The 24,298-nt window shown below is 43.9% G+C and overlaps 1 protein-coding gene across 1 annotated transcript in view; it reads left to right on the forward strand.

Annotated features, from left to right (window-relative positions):
• The window catches only part of LOC126334547 (PDF receptor-like), a 466,998-nt gene that overhangs the window by 436,088 nt on the left and 6,612 nt on the right, over positions 1–24,298 (forward strand). Inside the window, exons 11-12 of the mRNA XM_049996914.1 lie at positions 2,750–2,933; positions 21,895–22,094. Of these exons, the coding sequence (XP_049852871.1) occupies positions 2,750–2,933; positions 21,895–22,094 (384 nt within the window). The remainder of the gene's footprint in view (positions 1–2,749; positions 2,934–21,894; positions 22,095–24,298) is intronic.

The raw sequence follows: 24,298 nt of genomic DNA on the forward strand, positions 1-24,298 counted from the left end.
GTAGAGGATGCGGATATGTTTGAGGAATAGAAGCAGATGGGGGAAAGGAATGAGATCATAGAAGATCCGCATGGGGGACTGGAGGCGTATATGGAAGGCAAGGCAGAGTGCATGACGCTCAAGGATCTGGAGGGACTTATAGAATTTGGGGGGGGGGGCAGATTTCCAGGCAGGACTAGCATGGGATGGATTAAGGATTTGTAGGTGAGGAGGATGTTAGAGAGGTGCAACCCCCATGTCTGGCCAGAGAGGAGTTTGAGGAGTCGGAGGCGATTGTGGGCTTTGGATTGGATGGAGCGGAGATGAGGGATCCAGGTGAGGTGACGGTCAATGGTTAGGCCAAGATAGGTGAGGGTGGGGGTGAGGCTGACGGGACGGTGGCAGACATTAAGGGAGAAATCCAGTAGCCGGAAGGAGCGAGTGGTACGATCTACAATGATTGCCTGGGTCTTGTAAGGATTGATTTACAGGAGCCACTGGTTACACCATGCAGCAAATGGTCAAGGTGATTCTGGCTGAGCGAGTGGCCAGCGCTTAAGTACTCTATCGAGGGCGCCGCTATTGGCCGCTGGGACCACGTGTTCCATTGCGGCGCTCCAACACTAAAAGCGGTCCTGGAGGCGCGCGCCGACATAGCTTAAGGCGCGATGGCGCAGAGACCTCTATGGGTCCTCGACGCCCATAACGTTAGGCGCGGATTCAAATTCCGCTGCGCGTGGTACCAGAGCAGCTACCTCCGTTTCTGGGAAATTATACTGAAAACAGTAAAAAACCCCGTAAAATACAATAGCCAATGAGGTTCCTCTTCAGTGGCTACGTGAAGAACCTGGTTTACGACGCTCATGTCGATATAAATTGCACCTGGTTGCTGGGATTGTCGTAGCCACGGAACAAGTACTACATTCTTCCCTGAGTCTTGAATGTATCACGCAGTCGATGCTCCGTCTTTGTGCTCTTTTCCATGATCATTATGGTCGAAATTTTGAGCAACACCTGCAAGGGAACAGCTCCTGAACTGTTACGTAGTGCACTCTACCCTGACTGTCCAGAGTGAACGCAACGTGATAAAATTTTACTTGTATAATAGCCTTCTTTACTGATGTGAAGATATGTTCACAGAAACAGTGCTAATGGAGATAACAAACCAAGTAAATCAACTCTGTGTTATTACTTTGTCATGAGCCAACGGAGATCATAGGACGTATGTACCGAAATACTTAGAAAATGTACCAGAACGACGTCTCATATTGTCCGTGAGGCTCAGGTTCCCCCTACGTATTTCTCGAAAAGACCTTACAGGCATAGAGAGCAGCTTTCGATCTCTCTCCTTCCGCTGTTCGTTACAGGAACAGGTAAAGGGGAAATGACGATGGTACATGAAGTAACGTGTGCAACATACAGTCAGATAGCTACCCGGGCTAATATGAGGGTGTACATCTAGAGGCAGTGGCTAGCAGTGTCGTAATGTATGTGAAGGTCTCATGGCATTCCACTGCATTCGTTTGACCACCATGCAATACTTAACACTTTAAATTACATACCTATCTATTTAATTAACTTTTTGACATGGTTTTGGGGGGCAATTAGATTGCATATTAGAGTGAAAGATTTTTCCTCAGCATGATTGAAGTTCTGAAACTTATTTGAGACATACTTCTTCACAATAGCAGTATTGTAGACAAATAAGCACAGTAGCCCTGATTAGTTACTGAGTTTCTGGTGGGTACACACCTCTGACACTGCTGTCGACAGGAAAGCTGTGCACACGTTTCTGGTCCTGCTGCTGCCGCCGGGGATCGCCCGGCTGTTGAACATGGTGGCTAACACCTGGAAATGTGCACATGGTACATTGAACTATAGTCATAAGGCATGCATTTCTTTGTAACATTCTTCTACTGATGCCAACAGGCAAATGGTATGGTGGCAGTTGCGATGATGTCACTGCTGGAGATCACGAACCTATTCAACACAGTTGATGCATCACTGGACAAGACCACCTTGGGGTTCGTGCTCTCATTGGACGCAGTTACTAGTCTCCTTCCTTGACTTCTTTATAACATTCCTTTGTTGTTCCCACCAAAAACCTGGTGCGGTGTCGGTGGCTCTCTGATTCCACTGCTGGCGATGACGAACATGTTCAACACAGAGGATGCCGTTCTGGAGAGGATCCACTTGGAGCTTGAGCTGATTTGATGCGATTACAGGTCTCCCTCCATGACTTCTGTGCCGCTGTTATCACCAGGAAACTGGTGCAGTGGCAGTGGTGCTGATGTCGCCGCTGGGGATAGCCAGCCTGGTGAGCGTGGCAGAAGCATTTCAGCACATAGCTGCTTGGCACTTCATGTTTAGATTCGACGCAGTTTCGCTTCTCCTCCCAGGAATTTTTCCTAGTATTCCTCTACAGTTATTATTGTGGTGGCAGTGGTGTGACGTTAATTTTGTAGTTAACTAACTGCTCGGGGTAGCCGCGCGGTCTGTGGCGTCATTTCACGGTCCAGGCGGCTCCCCTCCACCGGAGGTTCGAGACCTCCCTACGGCATGGGTGTGTGTGTGTTGATTTCAGCGTTAGATTAAGTAGTGTGTAAGCTTATGGAACGATGACCTCAGCAGTTAGGTCCCATCAGACCTTACAATACCCGATCACCTGTCCATTTGACCAAGTTTGTCTAGGAGATCACGCACTGTTTTAATGCATTTCCTCGTCTCTTTCCAGGACTTCTTTATAGCTTTTCTCTATTGTTGTCACCAGGAAGGCGGTGCGGGCGGCGGTGGTGCTGCTGCCGCTGCTGGGGATCACCAACCTGGTCAACATGGCGGACGCCCCGCTGGACAGGGCCGCCTGGGAGTTCGCGCTCTGGTCCTACGCCACGCACTTCCTCGTCTCCTTCCAGGGCTTCTTCATTGCCTGCCTCTACTGCTTCCTCAACGGCGAGGTGCGTATTGTGCCGCTGAAACTGCTTGCTATCCAAATAACTACCTTGCTGCATGCATTCACTTAGCGAGCTGTAGCGATTGTGGCCTCTGAGAGGCTTACATGGGAAATGCTTGTAATTAAAAAACGGATTGTGCGAATCATGCTATCTTCATTAGAATGCAAGAAAGAGTGAAAATGGTGTCAGAGAGGTGGAACGTATGTCTGTTGTGGATAGATGCGGAAGGAAATTAGTAGTACCCCCTTTCAAAGGAACCATTCCTGCGTTTTTTACTTGAGTTAAGAAAATGATGTGAGGCCTAAAGTTTGGAGTTCAGGGAAATAACTGAACCCCACTCGAGCCCAATGGGAGTGCAGTGTCGTACTGCTAGGCAGCTCCCTCTAGCATAGGTAAGGGATCGCCTGGCTTCGCACAGGTACATAATTCCAACGTAACGAAAGGCAGTAAACTGAACATACCATCAATGTTTACCGAACTACAGCATCAACAGCTTTTAATAGGGTCAGCTTTTAAAAGAGACCCGGCAGTCCGTCACAGCTAGTAGTGTCAACCAAGAGTAGCCTTTCTACAACAGGATCGACGTCTGACCTTAAGGAGCGAGATGATACCCAGCCATTCAAGATCATTGTCTGCAGAAGTTCCAGCAGTCTCGTTTCCTGCAGTTTCTCGACTAGCTTTGTAGCGGAGAGTCGGGATTACTGTAGAATGGGATACAACCCCGTCGGTTTGAACAAAGACCTCAGCAGTTGCCATGGGTGATGTATGGTACAGATTTAACAGCAAAGACGAATGTGGAGAAACAAAAGAATGCATGACAGAGAAAACACATCGTAGACGTATATCACGTACATTCAGATTTCGAACATAATGTTAAGTGTATCGCCTCTTTGAATCCTAGTATCCTATTCTTCAATTGAGCTATATAGCTCGGCTGAAGGTGTTGGGATGTTACTGCTGAAAAGTAAGAAGAAACAAAGGCAGAAGTAACGTTAGCATAGAATACCTCGGTTGAAATATATGAGTTGTATGCCGAACTTCAGCTGATATGCATAGGTTGACTGCAGCACGGGACACAAATTTAACGTAGGCTATATCGACCTTTTCGTCTTAGCTATCACTAGTATCCTATTCTTCATTTAACCTATGTAGGTCAAATGAAGTACGGGACAGAAATTTACAGATGTTGCCTTCTTCGTGTCCACTGCAATTAGCATCCTATTCTTTCCATTCTTCAATTGATACATGTATCCCATACTTCAGTCGACTGAAAAACAGGACCTATAGAGGTCAAGTAATGTATGGGAGACAAATTTTACGTATGTCTTTTTTTTCGCCTTCCCTAGTACTACTATCGACTGAAAAATACGTAGTAAAACTAGTGCTAGAGAAGGCGAACAAAAAGGGACAACTGCAAAATTTGTACTCCGCACTGCAGTTTACGAACCCTGCTTCAACTCCTTCATATTCATAGGGGCAGATAAATCCGTAGCTACAAAGGAAAATCAAAAAGTAAATCTTGTCCAGAATGAAAAACAATTCTTCCAAAATATGTCAAACATACTAAGAATGAAAATTAGTGCCGAATGAAATGAAATGAACATGTGATTTAAATTAATACAAGTGACAACAGTCGTACATGACTAGCTCCGTCTTACGTCACAGTCATTAACTAAAATTTATATTGATGACTCCTCGCGACAGAAGATGACCTATTTATTATCTATGGCTCGAAAATAATGACATTAATATCTATGAGCAAACTATGACGTCATTGGTCAAAGCCCATGCTTCAGTTGACTTGGGGAGTCAGATCAATCGAACGGTCCGGCAGATGTATGGCAGTGGTCCTGAGATGAGCCAGGTTAATGTACTGTCAGTAACATCCAGATTGCACAAGGAATGAATTTGATGCATGTGTTCTTTACCGATGACTATTGCTTTAATGTACAGAATCATTCTCTTTGCACTTTAGTCTGTAGATAATGTCGTGATATAATTATGAATGAGCATACAGAGTTTCATATATCACTGTTAATGCTCAAAAATCACAATGGTTACATCCTGGTACACCATATATGTCTCTTCAGAATTCCAGTAGTCCACGCTCCTATTTCGTACAGAATATTTTCCAGTTTAATAAAGCGGCTAAATATTATTTTCGCAGAATTTTCCATTTACGACCACCGTTTAGAGATTGGTCTGTGACAGATCGGAATGCTAGACTGTTGCACTCGGAAAATTATCCGTGTACACGCAGACCGTTTGTCTGCTAGGCGTGGCCACCCGTCCTATGCCTCCCTCTTCAATAGCTCCTTTGATCTCCAGTATAGGGAGCGTCCCTCTTCTCTGTTACCTCCTGAAAATTTCCAGGTGAGTGAGAACCCTTCGCTAGCTTGGCTTTATGCGGGGTCCATGTTCATCTTGGCCCCCATTCGCTTCCTAAGTACACTACTCAAGCCTCGCTCTATCGCCTTCAGTTTCCCGACCTTCGCATGGAACTTCGCGATAGTACCTTTGTATACACTGACAGCTCTCGCACTGACCGTGGCGTCGGGTGTGTATTCTTCATTGGCACCGTATCGACTTCCGGCACACTGCTCAGTGTTTGCAGCGGAGCTCTTCGCCCTGTATTAAGCCACGGAGTACATCCGGCGACCCAACTTCTCAATTGTGACATCTTCTCATACTCTCTCAGTGCCCTTCAAGGCCTTTGTGCGCTGTACACCACCCATCCCTTAGGCAACGCGCCCAGCAAAACTGCCATTTGCTCACTCTTGCTGGGACCACTGTGCTGTTTATATGGGTTCCTGGTCATGTTGGTCTGACGGGAAACGAGTCTGCTGACGCTGCTGCCGAGGATGCAATCCTCGTACGTCATCCCACTGGATCTTATGTTCCCTCTGATGATCTCTGGGTTGTCGTCTGTCTGAAGGTGGTGTCACTCTGGCATCGCCACTGGTATTCCCTTCATGGGAATATTCCGGGTTATTAAGCCTCTCCCAGCGCCTTGGACGGCATCCTCTCGGCTCTCCCGCCGAAAGGTCATTTTAACTAGTTTGCGTAATGGGAACTGCCTTTTTAGCCATCGCCATTTGTTAAGTGGCGTTCCCTCACCACTTCGTGCACATTGAGCCCAACTTTTAACTATCCATTTCCTGACGGAATACCTATTATTTAACCGTTTACGTTCCCGCTTGGGTTTCGTCTGTGGCGTATTTTATAGACCTCTCTCCGCGTCTCTGTTTTTAGCTTTTTACATGCGCACCTATGACGCTAGTTTGTTTTTTCTTTTTTTCTTGTTTCTTGCGCTCTAAAACAAAACAAAACAGAGATGATTAGCGTCACTGGAACCCGTCTTAATTCTGAAAGTGGGAAGAATTTTCATCGCCGAAATTAGGTTTTGCTGTGGCTCAAACGGCCAGTATTCGTTATGGTAACAAACCTGCACTGTTCAAGGTCACATCAAAGATCTCTTTTTTCAGTGAGAGTGGTGTTTATCTTGACCTCCGTGGGATGAGGCCATTCAGATTGGTGGCTCGGTTGGTGCTTTTCGAGAGCACTAAATCGACATATAAAACTTCCACGATATTCGCCTCTCATCTCCGCCATCAAGAAAATATTAACAACTTTGAAATGCTCGGGATACGTTGTTTTGTCCAGCAGCTGATCGAACGACATATGTATTAGATAGATGACGCAGAGACATCTCAGCGTAAACGGTAACTGTTTATGTTCAAATTTTTCTAAAGTATGACAATCTTTTTCTAAAGAAGTTGTTGCGATATCTGATTATGTGACTGGATATAAAGAAGCCGTTGTAATTACTAGTCATATATTCTATATAACATCATGTCAAATATATGAACTATTCTGGCTTGTGTCATTTAATAACGATAAAATGCTGGTATGTATATTTTATAAACATATTTTATGAATAGCTTGTAGTCACAGGAACAGAGAGAAAGTGTTCCCGAAGAGCACCTTCAAAATGATCTGCAGATATGAAGGAAAACAATGGAAAAAGTAGGAGATCAGATTTGAGAACGAGTTCAAGAAAACTGACTGGAATGCTAACGGAATTCGAGCAACATCAATCTCTTAACTTTTAGAGCTATATGATAAGCGTTCAGCAATTTCAAATTTTTTCCTAATGGTTTATTCTATTAAGCTTTTTCACATCTACCTGTCATTTGTATATAGGAAGGACATTACTTAAATCTGACAAATTTGTTGTTTTAAATCGTTGTGCAACAGAGTATCGAGAAGTACACATGCACTATGTTCTGTAGAGAAATCGAATATCGATGGTTCTCTATTTCTGATTCTGATCTAATATACTTGATGTTGCCACCTAAAAATATTTGTGTTTTAATACAAGGGAAACGTCTTCGTTTCGTCGTGGAAGGTCAGAAATTTAAGACAAAAATTGTCTGTCGCACTGTGTTTATTTTGCTGTATCAGTTGTAGCCTAGGCGACTCATTCAACCCTCGTAGAACAGAGGAAAGACTTCTTAGTAGGCACCCGAGGAAACTATTTGTGCAAAGGTACAATGAGCGTGAAAGACGTTCAGGAAGTCACGTAATTAATTTTCCTTACTTCTGAAAAACAGTCGATAAAGCACACACGGATAGGCGATTAAAATGGAAAGTAAATAAAATAATGTACAAAGTTTTACTTTTAAACTAAAAGTTATTTTACTATCGATATCAGATGTAATTTACAGCAGCATACTAACATAAGTGTGCCAATTCTTAAATAATAAGATGCTTACAGTTAGTGGTGACGTCATCACTTTTCAACAGGTGCGTATCGTTAGCAGAAATGGGACCCAACAGGCGAGACCTTATTCGAAAGGATTAGCGTAAACGCTTGTCGCAAAATAAGAATTCTGAGATAAATTGCATGTAAGACATTAAAAATCGTGGTAATTTTAGTCGGTTGATTTGAAATCCGACACCGGTCATTAAATAAGTTTTAATGACTACGCTAACGAAAACGGGAAGTGTTACTCAACGATGTACCAGCTCTCCCACCAAAGAAATATTGTTGGCATCACCGCAAATCCAGCTCGGATCTTCTACTTGGTAGTCAGCCGCAATGACGACCTAGCTATGGAGGCCGATACTCATCACATAACGGGCTTTAAATTATTGAAGTCTAGCTTTACTCGGGAATCATGCCACACATCTACGTAGATGTGAAATGTGACACCTACTTGGCAGGAATACACGTTTTTATTCGTTGTGCCATAGAAGCAAAGTGATTGGAATGACATATTAAGGAATTCCTTGATACAACAGTGGTATGTAATATCGTCACTGTTCCTGTCCAGAGGCTGGTATGATTATGTGTCTACCCATCGGGCCCAGAGATGATACTGTATGATTAGTAACACATCAGGGAACTGGCCAGACCAGTCAAGAATCCACAGTTCCTCATATCAGGGTGGCGTCTTGCATTATCCTCTCGGATGGTTCCGTTTGGTAGCCAGGACGCGAAGGGTATGCTAACAGGGTTTACCAACCATATCAAGTGCTAGAAGTATTGAAGAGGTACTGTTCTTGAGAATCGGTGCTTCCTCTGACCTTCCGCTACGTCGTATACAGACACGCTGGCGTCGCCGCACGCAGGAGCCGCCACCCGATATAACAGTTGACGCTGGATCTACAGCAAACCAATTTCTATTGTACCTGGCGTGGTGTGAGCGGAATACGAATCCAGCTTTCAGTAATTTATCCCCGTTAATTTCCAATGACTTTCATCCTGTAATTGTACCTTGGTTGAAATGTCGTTTCTTTGACTGCTCACCGAGGATAGCCGAACTGTGGTGGTCTAGCGTTGCTGTCCCTCTAGAAGGTCCCGTGCCTACTCTTGCTGCCACATTGTGACTGCCACTCATCGCGCAGGCACTGCAGTGGAACTAGGGCTGCTGCGAGTATTTTAACACAACTGACTTAGCATTTAGCGTTATCGCCCACTACACAACTGACTCAGCATTTAGTGTTATCGCCCACCACCTCAGAAATTAGTTGCCTTTCTCTGGACGCTTCGTTTTCTTTAAACAAGAGTGCTAAACAGTAGTTCCTTCGTAATAGATATAAAATTCTGAATTTTTGTCCAGTGATAAATATTAGAACAGATACAACTGATTTCCATTCAAGCAACTCCTGACAACATTAAAAGTTTTAGTGAAAACAGGAAATTACACCCACTGTATTGTTCTACCTTCAGTAAAATATGCTATTTATTAAACCTATTTCAAAGACACAAAGATACTATTTTCATATCTTTTTAGTTTAATAATAAAATTCTTTATTTCTTCAATTTTCGGATTATTTCATAGTCGATCGAAAACAGAGGAACAGGAGTGCAAAAAATATCATCCAACTACTTAACTGCGAAAGTTGCATTTGAAGAGGCTCGTCAGTAAGAAGCTAAATTTTACAAAATTGGCCACGAATGTACTAGAAAATTGAAAAATGTCGTCAAAAATTGTACTATAAAAGGAGCAGTCAAATGAAAACGAGAGACATGGGAAAAAAGGAATCAAATCCTTTATTATTTCAAAAGTAATCGCTAAAACTGTTAACACGCTTACCCCACTGTGAGAGAAAACGGTTAGTGCATTCATGCAAAAATGTTTCTGTTTGGTTACGGAACCATTATTACACAGACGCGTGCGTTTCTTCGTCCGTAGGAAATTGACGGCCATCAAATGTCTTTCGTCAGTGCTCCAAACACTTGGAAAACCCTTGGGGCAGAAATAAGGAATGCGTGGAGGATGAATAGGAGTTTACCAGCAAAGCTTCTGCGGCGTAATTCAAACAACCTTGGCGCGTTTCGTTGGGCCCACAAATATTCCATACAGCCCCGATCTCACCCCATGCATTTTACTTGCAGAAAACTTAGAAAAAATAACAGCCTGCCTACAGTATGCTTGTCCGTTCTCTTTTGTAATACTGGTGCGCGGTTTGGGATCCGCACCAGATAGCATTAACGGAGTACATCGAGAAAGTTCAACGAAGAACAGCACGCTTTGCCCTATCGCGAAATGGGGGACAGAGTGTCACGGACATGATACAGGTTTTGGGATGGACACCATTAAAACAAAGACGTTTTTCGTTACGCGAAATTTCAATCACCAATTTTCTCATCCGTATGCGAAAATATTTTGTTGATGCCGACCTAAAATAAGGGACATCAGAACTCGCACAGGAAGATATAGGTGTTCGTTCTTTCTGCGCACTGTTCGAGCGAGAGTGGAATAATAGAGAATTATTGTGAAGGTGATCCGATGAATCCTCTGCCAGGCACTTAAGTGTGATTTGCAGAGTATCTATGTAGATGTAGATGCGACGTTCGTGGCTGTGCGCACTTGAGTACAAACTTTTCTTCAGATATATAGTATTTGTTACATATATGTCTCACCTTTATGAAATGAAATGATCGTATGTCACTGTTGACCAGTTCAGCCGCCTTATTGCAAGTTCTTTTTTAGTTGGCGCCACTTCGACGACTTGCGTGTCAATGATGATGAAATGATGATGAAGAACACACAACATCCAGTCATCATGAGGCAGAGAAAATCTCTGTCCCCGTCGCGAATCGAACTCGGTACCCCGTACGCGGAAGCGAGAACGCTAGTTCATTAATTTGATGAAGGTTATAGGTTCCTCACATAGTCCACCCACTACAAACATGTGTTTTGCTTTGTCCCTTAAACTGCTTTGATAAAATTGAGCAAATTAAGGGACAAACAAAACACATGTTTATAGTGGGTGGACTATGTGAGGAACCTATAACCTCCATCAAATTAATAAACTAACTGGGAAAAGTAATTATTGATAACTTATATGAACAGTGTAAAATAATTTAGTTTCCTGACTGAAACAGAATCAAACTGTTTGGTTTTTACCCCCCCCCCCCCCCCAAGAAAATTTAATTTTACCCCTCAGAAATTACCCTTACCTTGGAAACCACTGGCTTAAAGCAATGTTCCATACTGAAGTCAGTGTTGGCGCTGTTGGCGTTCCAGTTTCCGTTATTGATTATCACATACCCTCTAAACAAATGTAACCCCCAAGCGATTGCATGTGTCATTTGGGTCTTAAACGGGCCTCGGCATGCCAATAACCACCATTATTTGTTCATCTGTACCACTATCCTTGTTCTTTACCGAAAATAAGCTCGCATAACAATGAAATTTTAATCAACAAGTCACGCAGCCATGGAAATACTGGAGTATCAGGCTGGTAGTGTTCGGCCGAGATATTCACAGCGTACCATTTTGCGTTGCCGTCGCTGTGCAATTTGACCACTGGGTACTGTTCGCGCCCCCATGACTGATCAAACCCTTTAGTAGCTACATACGAGCTCTTAGCATTCCATGCTAACGCCGCTCTTGTGTTCGCCAAATGCTGTTGCTTGTGCTGAGAGACGGCGTTCTGAACGGTATTAAATACTTATCACCCGATTATTCGATAACTGTTAGCTCAAAAACATTGGATATTTGCACATCTTACAGAATGATACCTTCACTCGACAAAGACTTGAATTTCTTTCCGTTAATCGTCGTACATACTGCGCCACATCAAATTAAGTAAAACATTGTGTGTGTCCAAATGTGTGTGAATTCCTAAGGGACCAAACTGCTGGAATCATGAAAGAAGGTTGTATATGTGGAATTGACCTGGAGACACTGGAAGGTTTCAGATAGCTTATATATTAGGCAAGACATAGATTTAGGAACCGGGTTCCAAATTGTAAGATATTTCCAGGGGCAGATGTGGACTCTGACCACAATTTATTGGTTATGAACTGTGGATTAAAACCGAAAAAACTGCAAAATGGTGGGAATTTAATGAACAGAGGAAAGACATACAGTACAAGAAGAATTGCAGCTTTGACAGGTGAAGGCATCAGAGGACCAAGTAGGTAAAAAGACGAGGGTTAGTAGAAATCTACGTATAACAGAAGAGATATTGAATTTAATCCATGAAAGGAGAAAATATATAAATGCAGTAAATGAAGCAGGCCAAAACGAATACAAACGTCTCAAAGTTGAGATCGACAGGAAGTGGAAAATGGCTAGAGAATAAATGTAAAGATAAAGAAGCATGTACCTCTAGGGGTAAGATAGATACTACCTACAGTATAATTAAAGAGGCATTTGGACAGAAGAGTACCACGTGTATGAACATCGAGATCTCAGATGGAGAACCAGTCCTAAGCAAAGAATGGAAAGCAGAAAGGTGAAAGGAGTATATAGAGGGTCTATACAAGGGTGATGTATTTGAGGGTAACATTATTGATATGGAAGAGGACATAGATGAAGAAGAAATGGGAGATACGATACTAAGTGAAGAATTTGACAGAGCACTGAAAGGTGTAAGTTGAAACAAGGCCCCGGGAGTCGACAATATTCAATTAGAACTACTGATATCCTTGGGATAGCCAGTCCAGACAAAACTCTACTATCTGGTGAGCAAGATATATGAGACAGCCGAAATAGCCACAGACTTCAACAAGAATATAATATTTCAAATCGCAAAGAAAGTCTTCGAAATGTGGTGCTACAGAAGAATGCTGTAGATTAGATTGATAGATCACGTAACTAATGAGGAGGTACTGAATAGAATTGGGGAGAACAGGAATTTGTGGCACAACTTGACCAGAAGAAGGTCGGTTGGTAGGACATGTTCTGAGGCATCAAGTGATCTTCAATTTAGTCTTGGAGGGCAGCGTGGAGAGCAAAAATCATAGAGGGAGACCAAGAGATGAATACACCAAGCATATTCAGAAGGATGTACGTTGCAGTAGGTACTTTGGTATGAAGAAGTAGCACAAGATAGAGTAGCACGGAGTGCTGCATCAGACCAGTGTCTACATTGAAGACCGCAACAACAACGATTATGCATTACTTTTAACGCATGTTAGAGTTCCATTGGTATATTGCTTTGTACTTTTAAAGCCTGGCGAGTACCTAATATTTGACAAACGGAAAAATCGCATTGTTTTTTATCCATGGGTCAAATTTTTTAAAAGTATGGGAATATTAAGAGTCATATTAGTTATGCTGAAGATTAGATGGGTAGATCACTTAACTAATAAGGAGTCTAAACATTCATGGTGGTGTCTGTTTGTACTACATCGTGTCTCCCTACCACTTTCGCGCAACGACGCTCTGAGCGTGTTTTTTAGGGAATTAACTAGTTTGAACCTGGGACCTGTTGCTGGTAAGGAGACGCCAGACCACACATGACATGTAGAATTCAGAAGAGTTCAGTGAGGCTAGTGATGATATAACCAAATACTTAATTATCTCAGCGTCAGCTCCACTGCACTCCCTGTAAAAGAATCTTGGTACTAACTAAATTTAGTGGAAAGGGTTGAAGGCTTTCCTATTTTTTTAGTTAGCTGGTAAAATAACGTCGAAAAAGCAGTTAAGTTTACCATTGGAAGTTTTATTCTACTCACAAAACATCGTTTATAAATTGCCCTATTGATAAAAGGAAATGTTTTAATACAGGATGGTAAAAACCAAATGCGTTCATCAAAAATGTGAACGAATATTCCCTGAATGGGTTTCCAAGTTCTACAATCGATCGAAGGATGACCTATGCCATATCACATCTATAATACAGGTTAAATTTAAGTTTCACAAAAGAGAAAACTATGAAAATGGTCTACAGTGACCCTCAATCATCTTTAATTACTTATCTAACTTGTAGTAAATTACAGTGGCTGATGTGGCTTCTCAATAACTATAAAATAGAAAAATCATCGCGTTTCAGATCTTTACTGCAGTTGGCAAATGTGAACACGATGAGTTTTAATTAACGATCGACACTAGTATTACGCAAAAAAGGGGTGTAACAGATGAGACTTCTGCAGTTCTGAGTGAAGCCTTATGCGCTCAAAAATGCGGCATCGCGTGCGTTCATTACCTTGTCGGTGTTTAAGCAGCGTTAGGGCGGCAGCGGCCAGCGCAGCAGCCATCCAGCTCGCCGTCTCGGAACCAGCTCTCTCTAACTTCCTTACAACAATCTACCGAAGTAGATTTAAAAAAGCTATCTGGCTGTGTTTTCGTCTGACCAATCAGGGTCTCAATATTAACCTTAAGCTCCGCCTACTAAAATTCTGTCTATCCAATGAGAAACGTTATACTTTTCGTGGTGGGGCAATGTTTTTAAAGTTTGCAACGTAACAGAGACGCTAAAAAGTCTCACGCTAAAACCTGCTGCCGGTGTGGTCCTTTTAGCGTTATCGTGAGATCTATACTGTTCTTCTGGAGGGCTCTATCTTTTAACATGGGCTGGAGGATTGTCCTAATGTAACAGACACGCGAAAAAGCCCCCCGCTAAAACTTGCGGGTGGTAGTGGAGCTTTTTGTGTTATCGTAAGATCTATACTGCTTTTGTGGAGGGCTCTAGCTTTTAGCATGGGCTCCGGGGTTGTCCTTGACGTACCTGAGACGCGAAACAGTCTCACGCTAAAAGGTGCGGGTGGTGAGCCCTAGTGGTTAGCTGGAGACGTGGGTGTCCGTCCCTTATCGTAGTGCCTTCTAGCTTAACACGGTTCTGCTTTCGGCTTCTGCCCTCGGAACTGCGTCTGCCTCACGGTGGGAAGGTACGACATGCATTTAGGCATTCTTGTGTTAATCTGTGGTATTCCATTTGCTCACTCGTTACTCGTATTACTTTGGTTAATTTAATGTCACGATTTATTCCGAGCTATGTGACATAGTACTGGATTTGCTTACCATGTCAGTGTTTTCATGGAAGGTATTGGATTTGGCTGACACCTTACAGGAGGAACTGAATATAATTGGGGACAAAAGGAATTTAAGGCACAACTTGGCAGGACGCGTTCTGAAGCATCAAGGGATCATCAATTTAGTATTGGAGGGCAGCGTGGAGGGTAAAAATCGTAGAGAGAGACCAAGACATGAATACACTAAGCAGGTTCAGCAGGATGTGGGTTGCAACTGTTACTCATAGATGAGGACGCTTGCACAGGATAGAGTAGCAGTGAGGGCTGCATCAAACCAGTTTCTGGGCTGAAGACCACAACAACAACAGGACATATCATTTCGTTCTCGAGTTATTGAGTTTTACATCTGACGGACGGTCCATGTGGACTTGCCATTGGCTATAAAATACTAGTCACCTGTTTTTGACATAACTATTTGCTGAAAGAAATTGATTATTGTGCATCTATCAGTATGATATCTTCGTCTGATAAAGGGTTGAATTTATTTTCGGTATATGGTATAGTAACTCTGCTCTTTCAAATTAAGGAAAACATTGCGCAAAATTTTAAAGATTTTGCAGAAGTAGAAACGCATTGTGTAAATTGTGCTTATGGTTGATTTTAGCTCATACACTGCAGTTAATGAAAGTTAGATAAAATATCGACATTTTATTTAAAATTAAGAGCAGAAGGATATCTGATGCCGTTCTTGAGTTACTGGGTTTCATATCCGCGACCCCAGACATGTCCTTGTTCATAGTGAATGCTGTGGTCATTACCATCGTCATGTCGCGTAAACGATTCAAGATAAGGATACGAGGTCTTCTGTAAATGATAGCACGTAAAGAGGCAGCAGATATGTTGTTTGATAAATAACCGAAACATTTTTTTCTCCGAAATACTGAAGTAACTCATCCGCAGCAGTGAAAAGTATGCGGCTCAGGACGCATGAAAACTCCACAGCATTGTAGGAAAAACCTAATGGCGCGTGTATACGAGTACACAGCGCCTGGAGAGCCGCGTAACAGGACGTGTATACCCCTTCGAAGCTCTAAACTCCGTCGAAATAGGTCTTGGAAATCTCAACAGGACCGACCGATCGCCGTGCCGTCCTGAGTCTATAGGAGTCTCTAGATGCGGATATGGAGCACACCGCTTGTAACGTACCTGCAACAAATCAAGCGAATGTTCGTCTGTGAAAATGGACTCGATAAGCAACCTGAGCTATCAGTAAACGGAATCTAGCTTGCATAGCAGTGTGTGCGTCTTGTATGAGTGTTAGTTTGACTCTCATTTAAGCTCTCAAACGATCGTTACATTAAAAACTTAAAACTAACCTTTGGATAAGCTATGTGACTGCGTTTTTGAATATGAAAAGCTACAGGAAGAAATTAACCTCTAACAATGAATAACTAATCTATCTCACTGCGTATTTGAAAAAGAAATTGCAAGTGATACAGAATGTGGCTTGTGCAACGGAATTTACTGAATTAGAGTACCAGATATGTGTCTGTTTTAGCCCTAATTTTTACTCTCGCCTCTTTAGATAACTGCCTTTCTCCATGTTGTTTACAGCAGTTCGCATTATCATGCAGCAGCAGCGGCTAAAGCTTGTTGTTACTAAGAATGAATTTAATAAAAAGGGGTTTGCTTGGACACTGTTAACTACTAAATAACTTGTAAGAAGGGATTCTATAAATTAGGTCTATTTAAAAATTTAAGAAATTATCGTGACCAATTTGACAAGTGTTAATAATGGCGAAATGTCTGACAGTGACCTTATAAGTATCAATAATGGCTGAGTGCCATATCAACACATTACTTCAATTTCAAAGTTACATCATCATCTAATAGCCACAGCATATTTATGAATTGTATGTGGAGTATAATTATTGCTATTTGGAGGATACGGAGGCTTCTTTAACTGACAAGCAAAACATTAGATTGTTGCAAATTTAAATTAAGAATCACGGCCTAACTCTGCAATTGAGCTTTACGTTATGCTTGCGAATTTGACCTTCAATTTTATCTTCAAGCGTACATAGGCCATCTAAATCCCTATAAATGAAACAAGGCCTGGAGTGTCGCTAGGTATGCCATCACCGACGTGAGGGCAGCGTGACAAGTCTTCTGTCTCCGAATTCTCGACCGACGCTATTGAAATTTTATTCTCGCAGACAAACCTCGTCTCATAACACTGCTTAGAATCGCGCTCCCATGTTTCGCCATCAGATTGTTACTATCTATATGTGAGAGCTTATTTATTTCCATAGTAAATCTCAGAATCTTATATAATGCAAAGAATAGCCTTAAGTTGGCTATATTGTTTTCGATACTCAATGTAATATTTAATCAATATAATGGAGAGTTCTGACACACTCCTAACACGCTTTCCCGGCTCCTGTCGGTTTTCATGATCGGAGGCGCTACTTCTCAATCAAGTAGCTGCTAAACTTGCCTTGTAAGGGTTGGATACACCCCGCTTTGCCAACAGTGCTTGGTAGACCGGACGGTCACCCATTCCAGCTCTAGCAAAGTCGGCAGCGCTTAACCTTGGCGATGTGACGGGAACCGGTATTAAGACTGTAGCAGAATCGCTGCACACCCTCACAGCAGCGAAACGGTTCATAGCAGCTACGTGCTGCTGAGTGTAACTTTCTATAAAAGATGGGGCCCCTGCACGCCCGCACCAACGTGGTGACCAGACCAAAAGTTCTACTGTCACCTCCGTCAACATGTTAGTTCTCTAGTAAGTGGATCGAAGGATGCTGGTCTGTGATGTTATCCGTGCGTCTGGGTAAGACTACGCATTAACACGGTCCATCAGGTGATAGATAGTGGACGAAACGCGAGTGAGGGTAGCGATTTGAGGAGCAGAGGGAAAAAAGTGCCAAGGCTAGTGCCGTGGGAAGAAAACCTCTGCGACAGTGGGATGGGTAGTAAGAGCAGAAGTGGCTTACTAGCTGCGATAGTTCATGCAAGGTTGGATTTGTTAGTATGGGTATCACGCATCATTACCATGGCAAGGGCTGCAGATGCTGCAGCCGCTACATTCCTGGAATAATCGAGATCGTTATATAGTAGTGGGAGGTCGGCCGTAGGTCATCTCAGTGTGTGTGTGGGGAGGGGGGGGGGGAGAGGGGGGGGGGGGGGGAACTTGTCTGCATCCAGTGTACGGATTCCCTGCGTGGTGCCAGTTATTCGGCAGTGTGTTCCAGCTGGATATCCAGTAAAGGTGTCTGATTAACAGGGGCTCACCTGTACCGTTTGCGTGTTCTTGGCCATAGATGTTTTGCCCTTCCAAGTATGTCTTTTGGTCTTTTATGTTTCCATCTATGGTTGTGGTCGTAGTTCCCCAGATTCATAATAAACGGGTTCTGCGAATGTCTGGAGTTTCTGTATAGTCTTCTGGTGAGTTTGTGGATTATGCCCGTGAGAGTCTCAAGTCGGTATTCCCGGTGAAGGTCCGCGATGAGTGTGTATCGTGGAGCATGATTTTGAGTACTTTGTTTTGTATGAGCTGCAGACGGCGCAGGCATGTAGGCGCAGCGTATCCCCAGACAGGAGCTGCGTACGTCATCAGGGGTCGAATAAGTGTCATGTACATGGACCTAGACACCCTTATGTTCATTGTGCCACGCCTGTTGAGCATAGGGGAGAGCTGTTTGGGCCTTGCGCTTGCTTGGTTGGTCATGTGTTGTATGTGGTCCCCCCAGAGTAATTTTCGGTCCAGCCAGACATCGAGGTATTTGATTTTCTCACGGAAACGTATGTAGAGTTATTGGTGTGCAGTATCGGTGTTTGCGTGGTTGCTTCAGTCTCCTAGTGAACAGAACGGCTTCGCACTCGCCGACGTTCACTCTAACACGCCTTTTCTCCTACCAAAGCACAGCCACTCTGAGTGCAGGCTGTAAGCGTGGCGTAATGTTTGATGGTTTCCAATCTTGCGCGAGGATGGCTGTGTCATCCGCGTAGATTGCCATCGTTGTGTTGTGTGTGGTTGGAAGATCGTTTATACAGTAGGGGCCCTACGGTGCTTCCCTGGGGTCCTCCCGCGTGTATACCGTGTAGTGTTGATTGTTTTCCCTGCACGTCATCTACATCTACATCTACATGACTACTCTGCAATTCACATTTAGAGGGTGTTTCAAAAATGACCGGTATATTTGAAACGGCAATACAAACTAAACGAGCAGCGATAGAAATACACCGTTTGTTGCTATATCCTTGGGACAACACTACATTTTCAGGCAGACAAACTTTCGAAATTACAATAGTTACAATTGTCAACAACAGATGGCGCTGCGGTCTGGGAAACTCTATAGTACGCTATTTTCCACATATCCACCATGCGTAGCAATAATATGGCGTAGTCTCTGAATGAAATTACCCGAAACCTTTGAAAACGTGTCTGGCGGAATGGCTTCACATGCAGATGAGATGTACTGCTTCAGCTGTTCAATTGTTTCTGGATTCTGGTGGTACACCTGGTCTTTCAAGTGTCCCCACAGAAAGAAATCACAGGGGTTCATGTCTGGCGAATAGGGAGGTCAATCCACGCCGCCTCCTGTATGTTTCGGATAGCCCAAAGCAATCACACGATCATCGAAATATTCATTCAGGAAATTAAAGACGTCGGCCGTGCGATGTGGCCGGGCACCATCTTGCATAAACCACGAGGCGTTCGCAGTGTCGTCTAAGACAGTTTGTACCGCCACAAATTCACGAAGAATGTCCAGACAGCGTGATGCAGTAATCGTTTCAGATCTGAAAAATGGGCCAATGATTCCTTTAAAAGAAATGGCGGCCCAGACTAGTACTTTTTGAGGATGCAGGGACGATGGGACTGCAACATGGGGCTTTTCAGTTCCCCATATGTGAAAGTTTTGTTTATTGACGAAGCCGTCCAGGTAAAAATAAGCTTCGGCCGTCATCAATCCTGTGCACTATATCGTTAGCGAATATCTCTCGTGCAGCAATGGTAGCGGCGCTGAGGGTTTGCCGCATTTGAATTTTGTATGGATAGAGGTCTAAACTCTGGCGCATGAAACGATACGTAGACGTTGGCCTCATTTGGACCGCAGCTGCAACACGCCGAATGGAAACCCGAGGCCGCTGTTGGATCACCTGCTGCACTAGCTGCGCGTTGCCCTCTGTGGTTGCCGTACGCGGTCGCCCTACCTTTCCAGCATGTTGATCCGTCACGTTTCCAGTCCTTTGAAATTTTTCAAACAGATCCTTCATTGTATCGCTTTTCGGTCCTTCGGTTACATTAAACCTCCGTTGAAAACATCGTCTTGTTGCAACAACACTGAGTTCTAGGCAGTGGAATTCCAATACCAGAAAAATCCTCTGTTCTAAGGAATAAATCATGTTGTCCACAGCACACTTGCACATTGTGAACAGCACACGCTTACAGCAGAAAGATGACGTACAGAATGGCGCACCCACAGACTGCGTTGTCTTCTATATCTTTCGCATCACTTACAGCGCCATCTGTTGTTGAATATTGTAACTACTGTAATTTGAAAGTTTGTCCGCCTGAAAATGTACTGTTGTCCCAAGCATATTGCAACAATCGGTGTATTTCTATTGCTGCTCGTTTAGTTTTTATTGCCATTTCAAATATACCGGTCATTTTTGAAACACCCTGTAATTGCTTGGCAGAGGGTTCATCGAACCACAATCATACTATCTCTCTATCATTCCATTCCCGAACAGCGCGCAGGAAAAACGAACACCTAAACCTTTCTGTTCGAGCTCTGATTTCTCTTATATTATTTTCATGATCATTCCTACCTATGCAGGTTGGTCTCCACAAAATATTTTCGCATTCGTAAGAGAAAGTTGGCGACTGAAATTTCGTAAATAGATCTCACCGCGACGAAAAACGTCTTTGCTTTAATGACATCCATCCCAACTCATGTATCAAATCTGCAACACTCTCTCTCCTATTACGTGATAGTACAAAACGAGGTGCCCTTTCTTGCACCCTTCGTCAATCCCACCTTATAAGGACCTCCCACTGCACAGAAATATTCTAACAGAGGACGAACGAGTGTAGTGCAAACTGTGTCTTTAGTGTACTTGTTGCATCTTCTAAGTGTCCTGCCAATGAAACGCAAGCCTTGGCTCGCCTTCCTCATAATATTATCTATGTGGTCTTTCCAACTGAATTTGTTCGTGATGTTAACACCCAGGTACTTAGTGACAACCTTGAGAATTGTACTATTTATCGAGTACTCCAATTCCAACGGACTTATTTTGGAACTCATGCGAATCACCTCACACTTTTCGTTATTTAGCGTCAACTGCCATCTGCCACACAATACAGCAATCATTTCTAAACTGCTTTGCAACTGATACTGGTCTTCGGATGACCTTACTAGACAGCATCATCTGGGCACAACCTAAGAGAACTGCTCAGATTGTCACCGAGATCATTTATATAGATCAGGACCAGCAGAGGTCCCAGGACGCTTCCCTGGGGAACACCTGATATCACTTCAGTTTTACTCGATGATTTGCGGCCTATTACTATGAACTACGACCTTCCTGACAGGAAATTACGAATCCAGTCGCACAACTGAGACGATACCCCACAGGCCCGCAGCTTGATTAGAAGTCGCTTGTGAGGAACAGTGTCAAAAAGTTTCTGGAAATCCAGAAATGCGGAATCAACCTGCGATCCCCTGTCGATAGCGGCCATTATTTCGTGCGAATAAAGAGCTAGTCAGTGTTTGAACAACTGTCTGTGAGGTATGAGTGTATTCGACGCACCAGCCTGTCGGGGAATGCCGCATCGCTGAGTTTGCGAATCAAGCCGTAGTGCCATAGACGGACGAAAGCCTTTTCGGTGTCCAGGAACACGGCCCCTGTTGCATTGTTTGTGTTGAAGCTGTGTGTTATATGTTCAACGACCCGTAAGAGTTGTTGTGTTGTGTTGTGATTCCTGAAGCCGAATTGCTCTGGTCCCAGGATGTCATTTGTTATGCAGTGCTTCGTGATGCGTTTGAGAATCACCTTCTCAAGTTCTTGCTGAGCGAGCTCAGGAGGCTGATGGGTCGGTAATTTTGTGATAGGCTGTGGTCTTCCGCGGGCTTCCTGAACATCAGGACCAAGGCCGTCTTCCAACAGGTGGGGAAGTTTTGGTGTTATAGTATGGCATTCGTTAAGTGTGACTTGTCTTCTGGCTACTGCCCCCTGCAGGTGCGGACGGCGCTGATGAAGAGCGTGTCGGTGTACCTGTCGCTGCGGCAGCACCAGCAGGCGGCGGCGCGGCGCATGTCCGTCTTCTCAGGGGTGTACATCCCGGCGGAGCGGCGCCTGCCAAGCCCCGTGGCTTGCACCGCACTCGGCGCCTCCCGCCGGCCGCTGCCCAGGCTGTCGGCCGCCCGCCGGCAGCGCAGGTGCGTGCACACCCCTCCTCTGCTCTACAGCGGCCTGGCTCACAGTGCACACGCACACTCACAACACTTCACACATAAAGCCAGATAAATTAAGCTAAAGGAGAAACGTAAATAACTTCATTGTCATGACATGCTCCGAGAGAATAAACTGACAAGGACGACTTGAAAAGAGGCGCAGTTTATCTGGCATTGATAGGAAGTTATTAATAAATTAAAATTACACAAGTCCAAACATTAGTCGTACCGTGTATCAGATTCTTTATCCCTTCATCAAAGAATGATACCACCTTCAGTTTCAGTCCGTTTTTACCTTCGTCCTTGAGATCATCATTGATCATTAAGTCCAGAGCAGCCAGCCACTCTTTCATCTTAGGAGAGGGCTGAAAGTCGGTTGGTGCCAAGTCCATACTATACAGGACATGAAACTTACTGGCAGATCAAAATTGTGTGGCGGACCGAGACTCCAACACGGGAACGTTGCCTTTCGCGGGTAAGTGCTGTACCAACTGAGCTTCCCAAGCACGAGTCACGCCCCGTCCTCACAGCCTTACTTCCGCCAGTACCTTGTCTCCTACCTTCCAAATTTCACAGAAGCTCTACTGCGAACCTTGCTAAGCTAGTGAGGTGGCTCGGTGTAATAGTAAGCGTTTTCGTGCACTTACTTGTTGACGAGTCCTCTTTCTGCTTTCTAGCAGCTCCGATGTCCTCTGCTAACACCGAACGCTTCTCCGAGGATTTCACTGCTAGGAAGGCGAAATTTTCGCTCTCTTTCTCTCCCTCTTCTTATTTTAAAAATACACTACCGTTGGAATATCATTCAATGCACCAGAACATATTTATTTCCACTCTGTACAAAAAGACAACTAAACTTTATGAGGTAAGCCTACACATTACCGGGCACACAAGATGAGTTAATTACACATTTATGAACACAATTAATACATAAGCTTTTATCGTGGCTGACTATCCACGTCCAGTCCACGAACTCTCAACAGCAGTTCAGCGTCTAATAAACAGCCACTATCTCGAGTCACTCCATTTGTTTTTCAACAATACAGAGCTACATTAGTCTTTGTAACCGTCACGGAGCTTCCGGGCCGTATTTAATTATTCTTGGCAGGTCGCGCTGAACACTTGCCAGCGCCGACGAATTATCTCCCTTCCAGTTTCACCTGCACAAACAACAACTGTGCGCAGTATCCCATGTTCATCCTTTCGCCCTGCTTTAAAAGAACACTTGTTCCAAACAGCTGGAACACAAGTGTGCCCAGACTTTCTTAAAATTCTGGGGGCACTACACTAGCTCTCCTGGAAGAATGGATACTGCAGAGACATGGCTTTGCCGCAGCCTGGGGGATGTTTCCAGAATGAAATTTTCACTCTGCAGTGGAGTATGTGCTGATATGAAACTTCCTGGAAGATGGAAACTGTGGCCCGGACCAAGAAACGAACTCGGTACCTTTGTCTTTCGCTGGGAAGTGCTCTACCTTTCTTCCAGTAGGACTGATTGTGAGTCGTTTTTGGTAGAGCACCAGCCCTCGAAACGGCCTCGGTCCGCATACAGTTTTCATCTGACAGGAAGTTTCATATGAGCGCACACTCCGCTGCAGGGTGAACGTTTCATTCTGCATAAAGAAGGTGGTGGAAAGATCCCAGTCGAGAAGTCGGAGTCTTCCGTTACTTTGATTTACAGTATAACGTTGCGCATTGTCATGCAGGAGGATAATTCTGCGGTTTGTTTTGCATTCATTAACACAGCGCCATATGATTCTCACAATAAACTTCTCCGGTCACCTTATCCTCACGCGTTAGTCTGACGTAATTCGTTGTCAATATTCGTTTGTGGTCTACTGGGAGACTGAGAGAGCGTCCCCAATAAGACGTGTTGCTCAGCTTCAGAGTTCACGTAGTGCACCCGTCTCATTCCCAGCCACGGTTCTTTGCATGGACGTGTATGGCCTTCTGTAGCAAAACATGTGCCCCTGTCTGTGGTTTATTTTATTGCATAATTCGCGATGAATCATCAGAAACAGTCTTGTATGGAATGTATGTTCCCGACAGAGATTCGTTATAAAAAGCGTAAACGAAAATATACTTCATCCATGCAGAGGATATCTTAAAAACCCTCGACAAGGTGTGTAAATGCTTTATTAATCATACAGTACAATTTGATTTTCGCACGCTATGCGATTCTCACAATAAAC

This window comes from Schistocerca gregaria, chromosome 2, assembly GCF_023897955.1.
Source record: "Schistocerca gregaria isolate iqSchGreg1 chromosome 2, iqSchGreg1.2, whole genome shotgun sequence".
Taxonomy (NCBI): domain Eukaryota; kingdom Metazoa; phylum Arthropoda; class Insecta; order Orthoptera; family Acrididae; genus Schistocerca; species Schistocerca gregaria.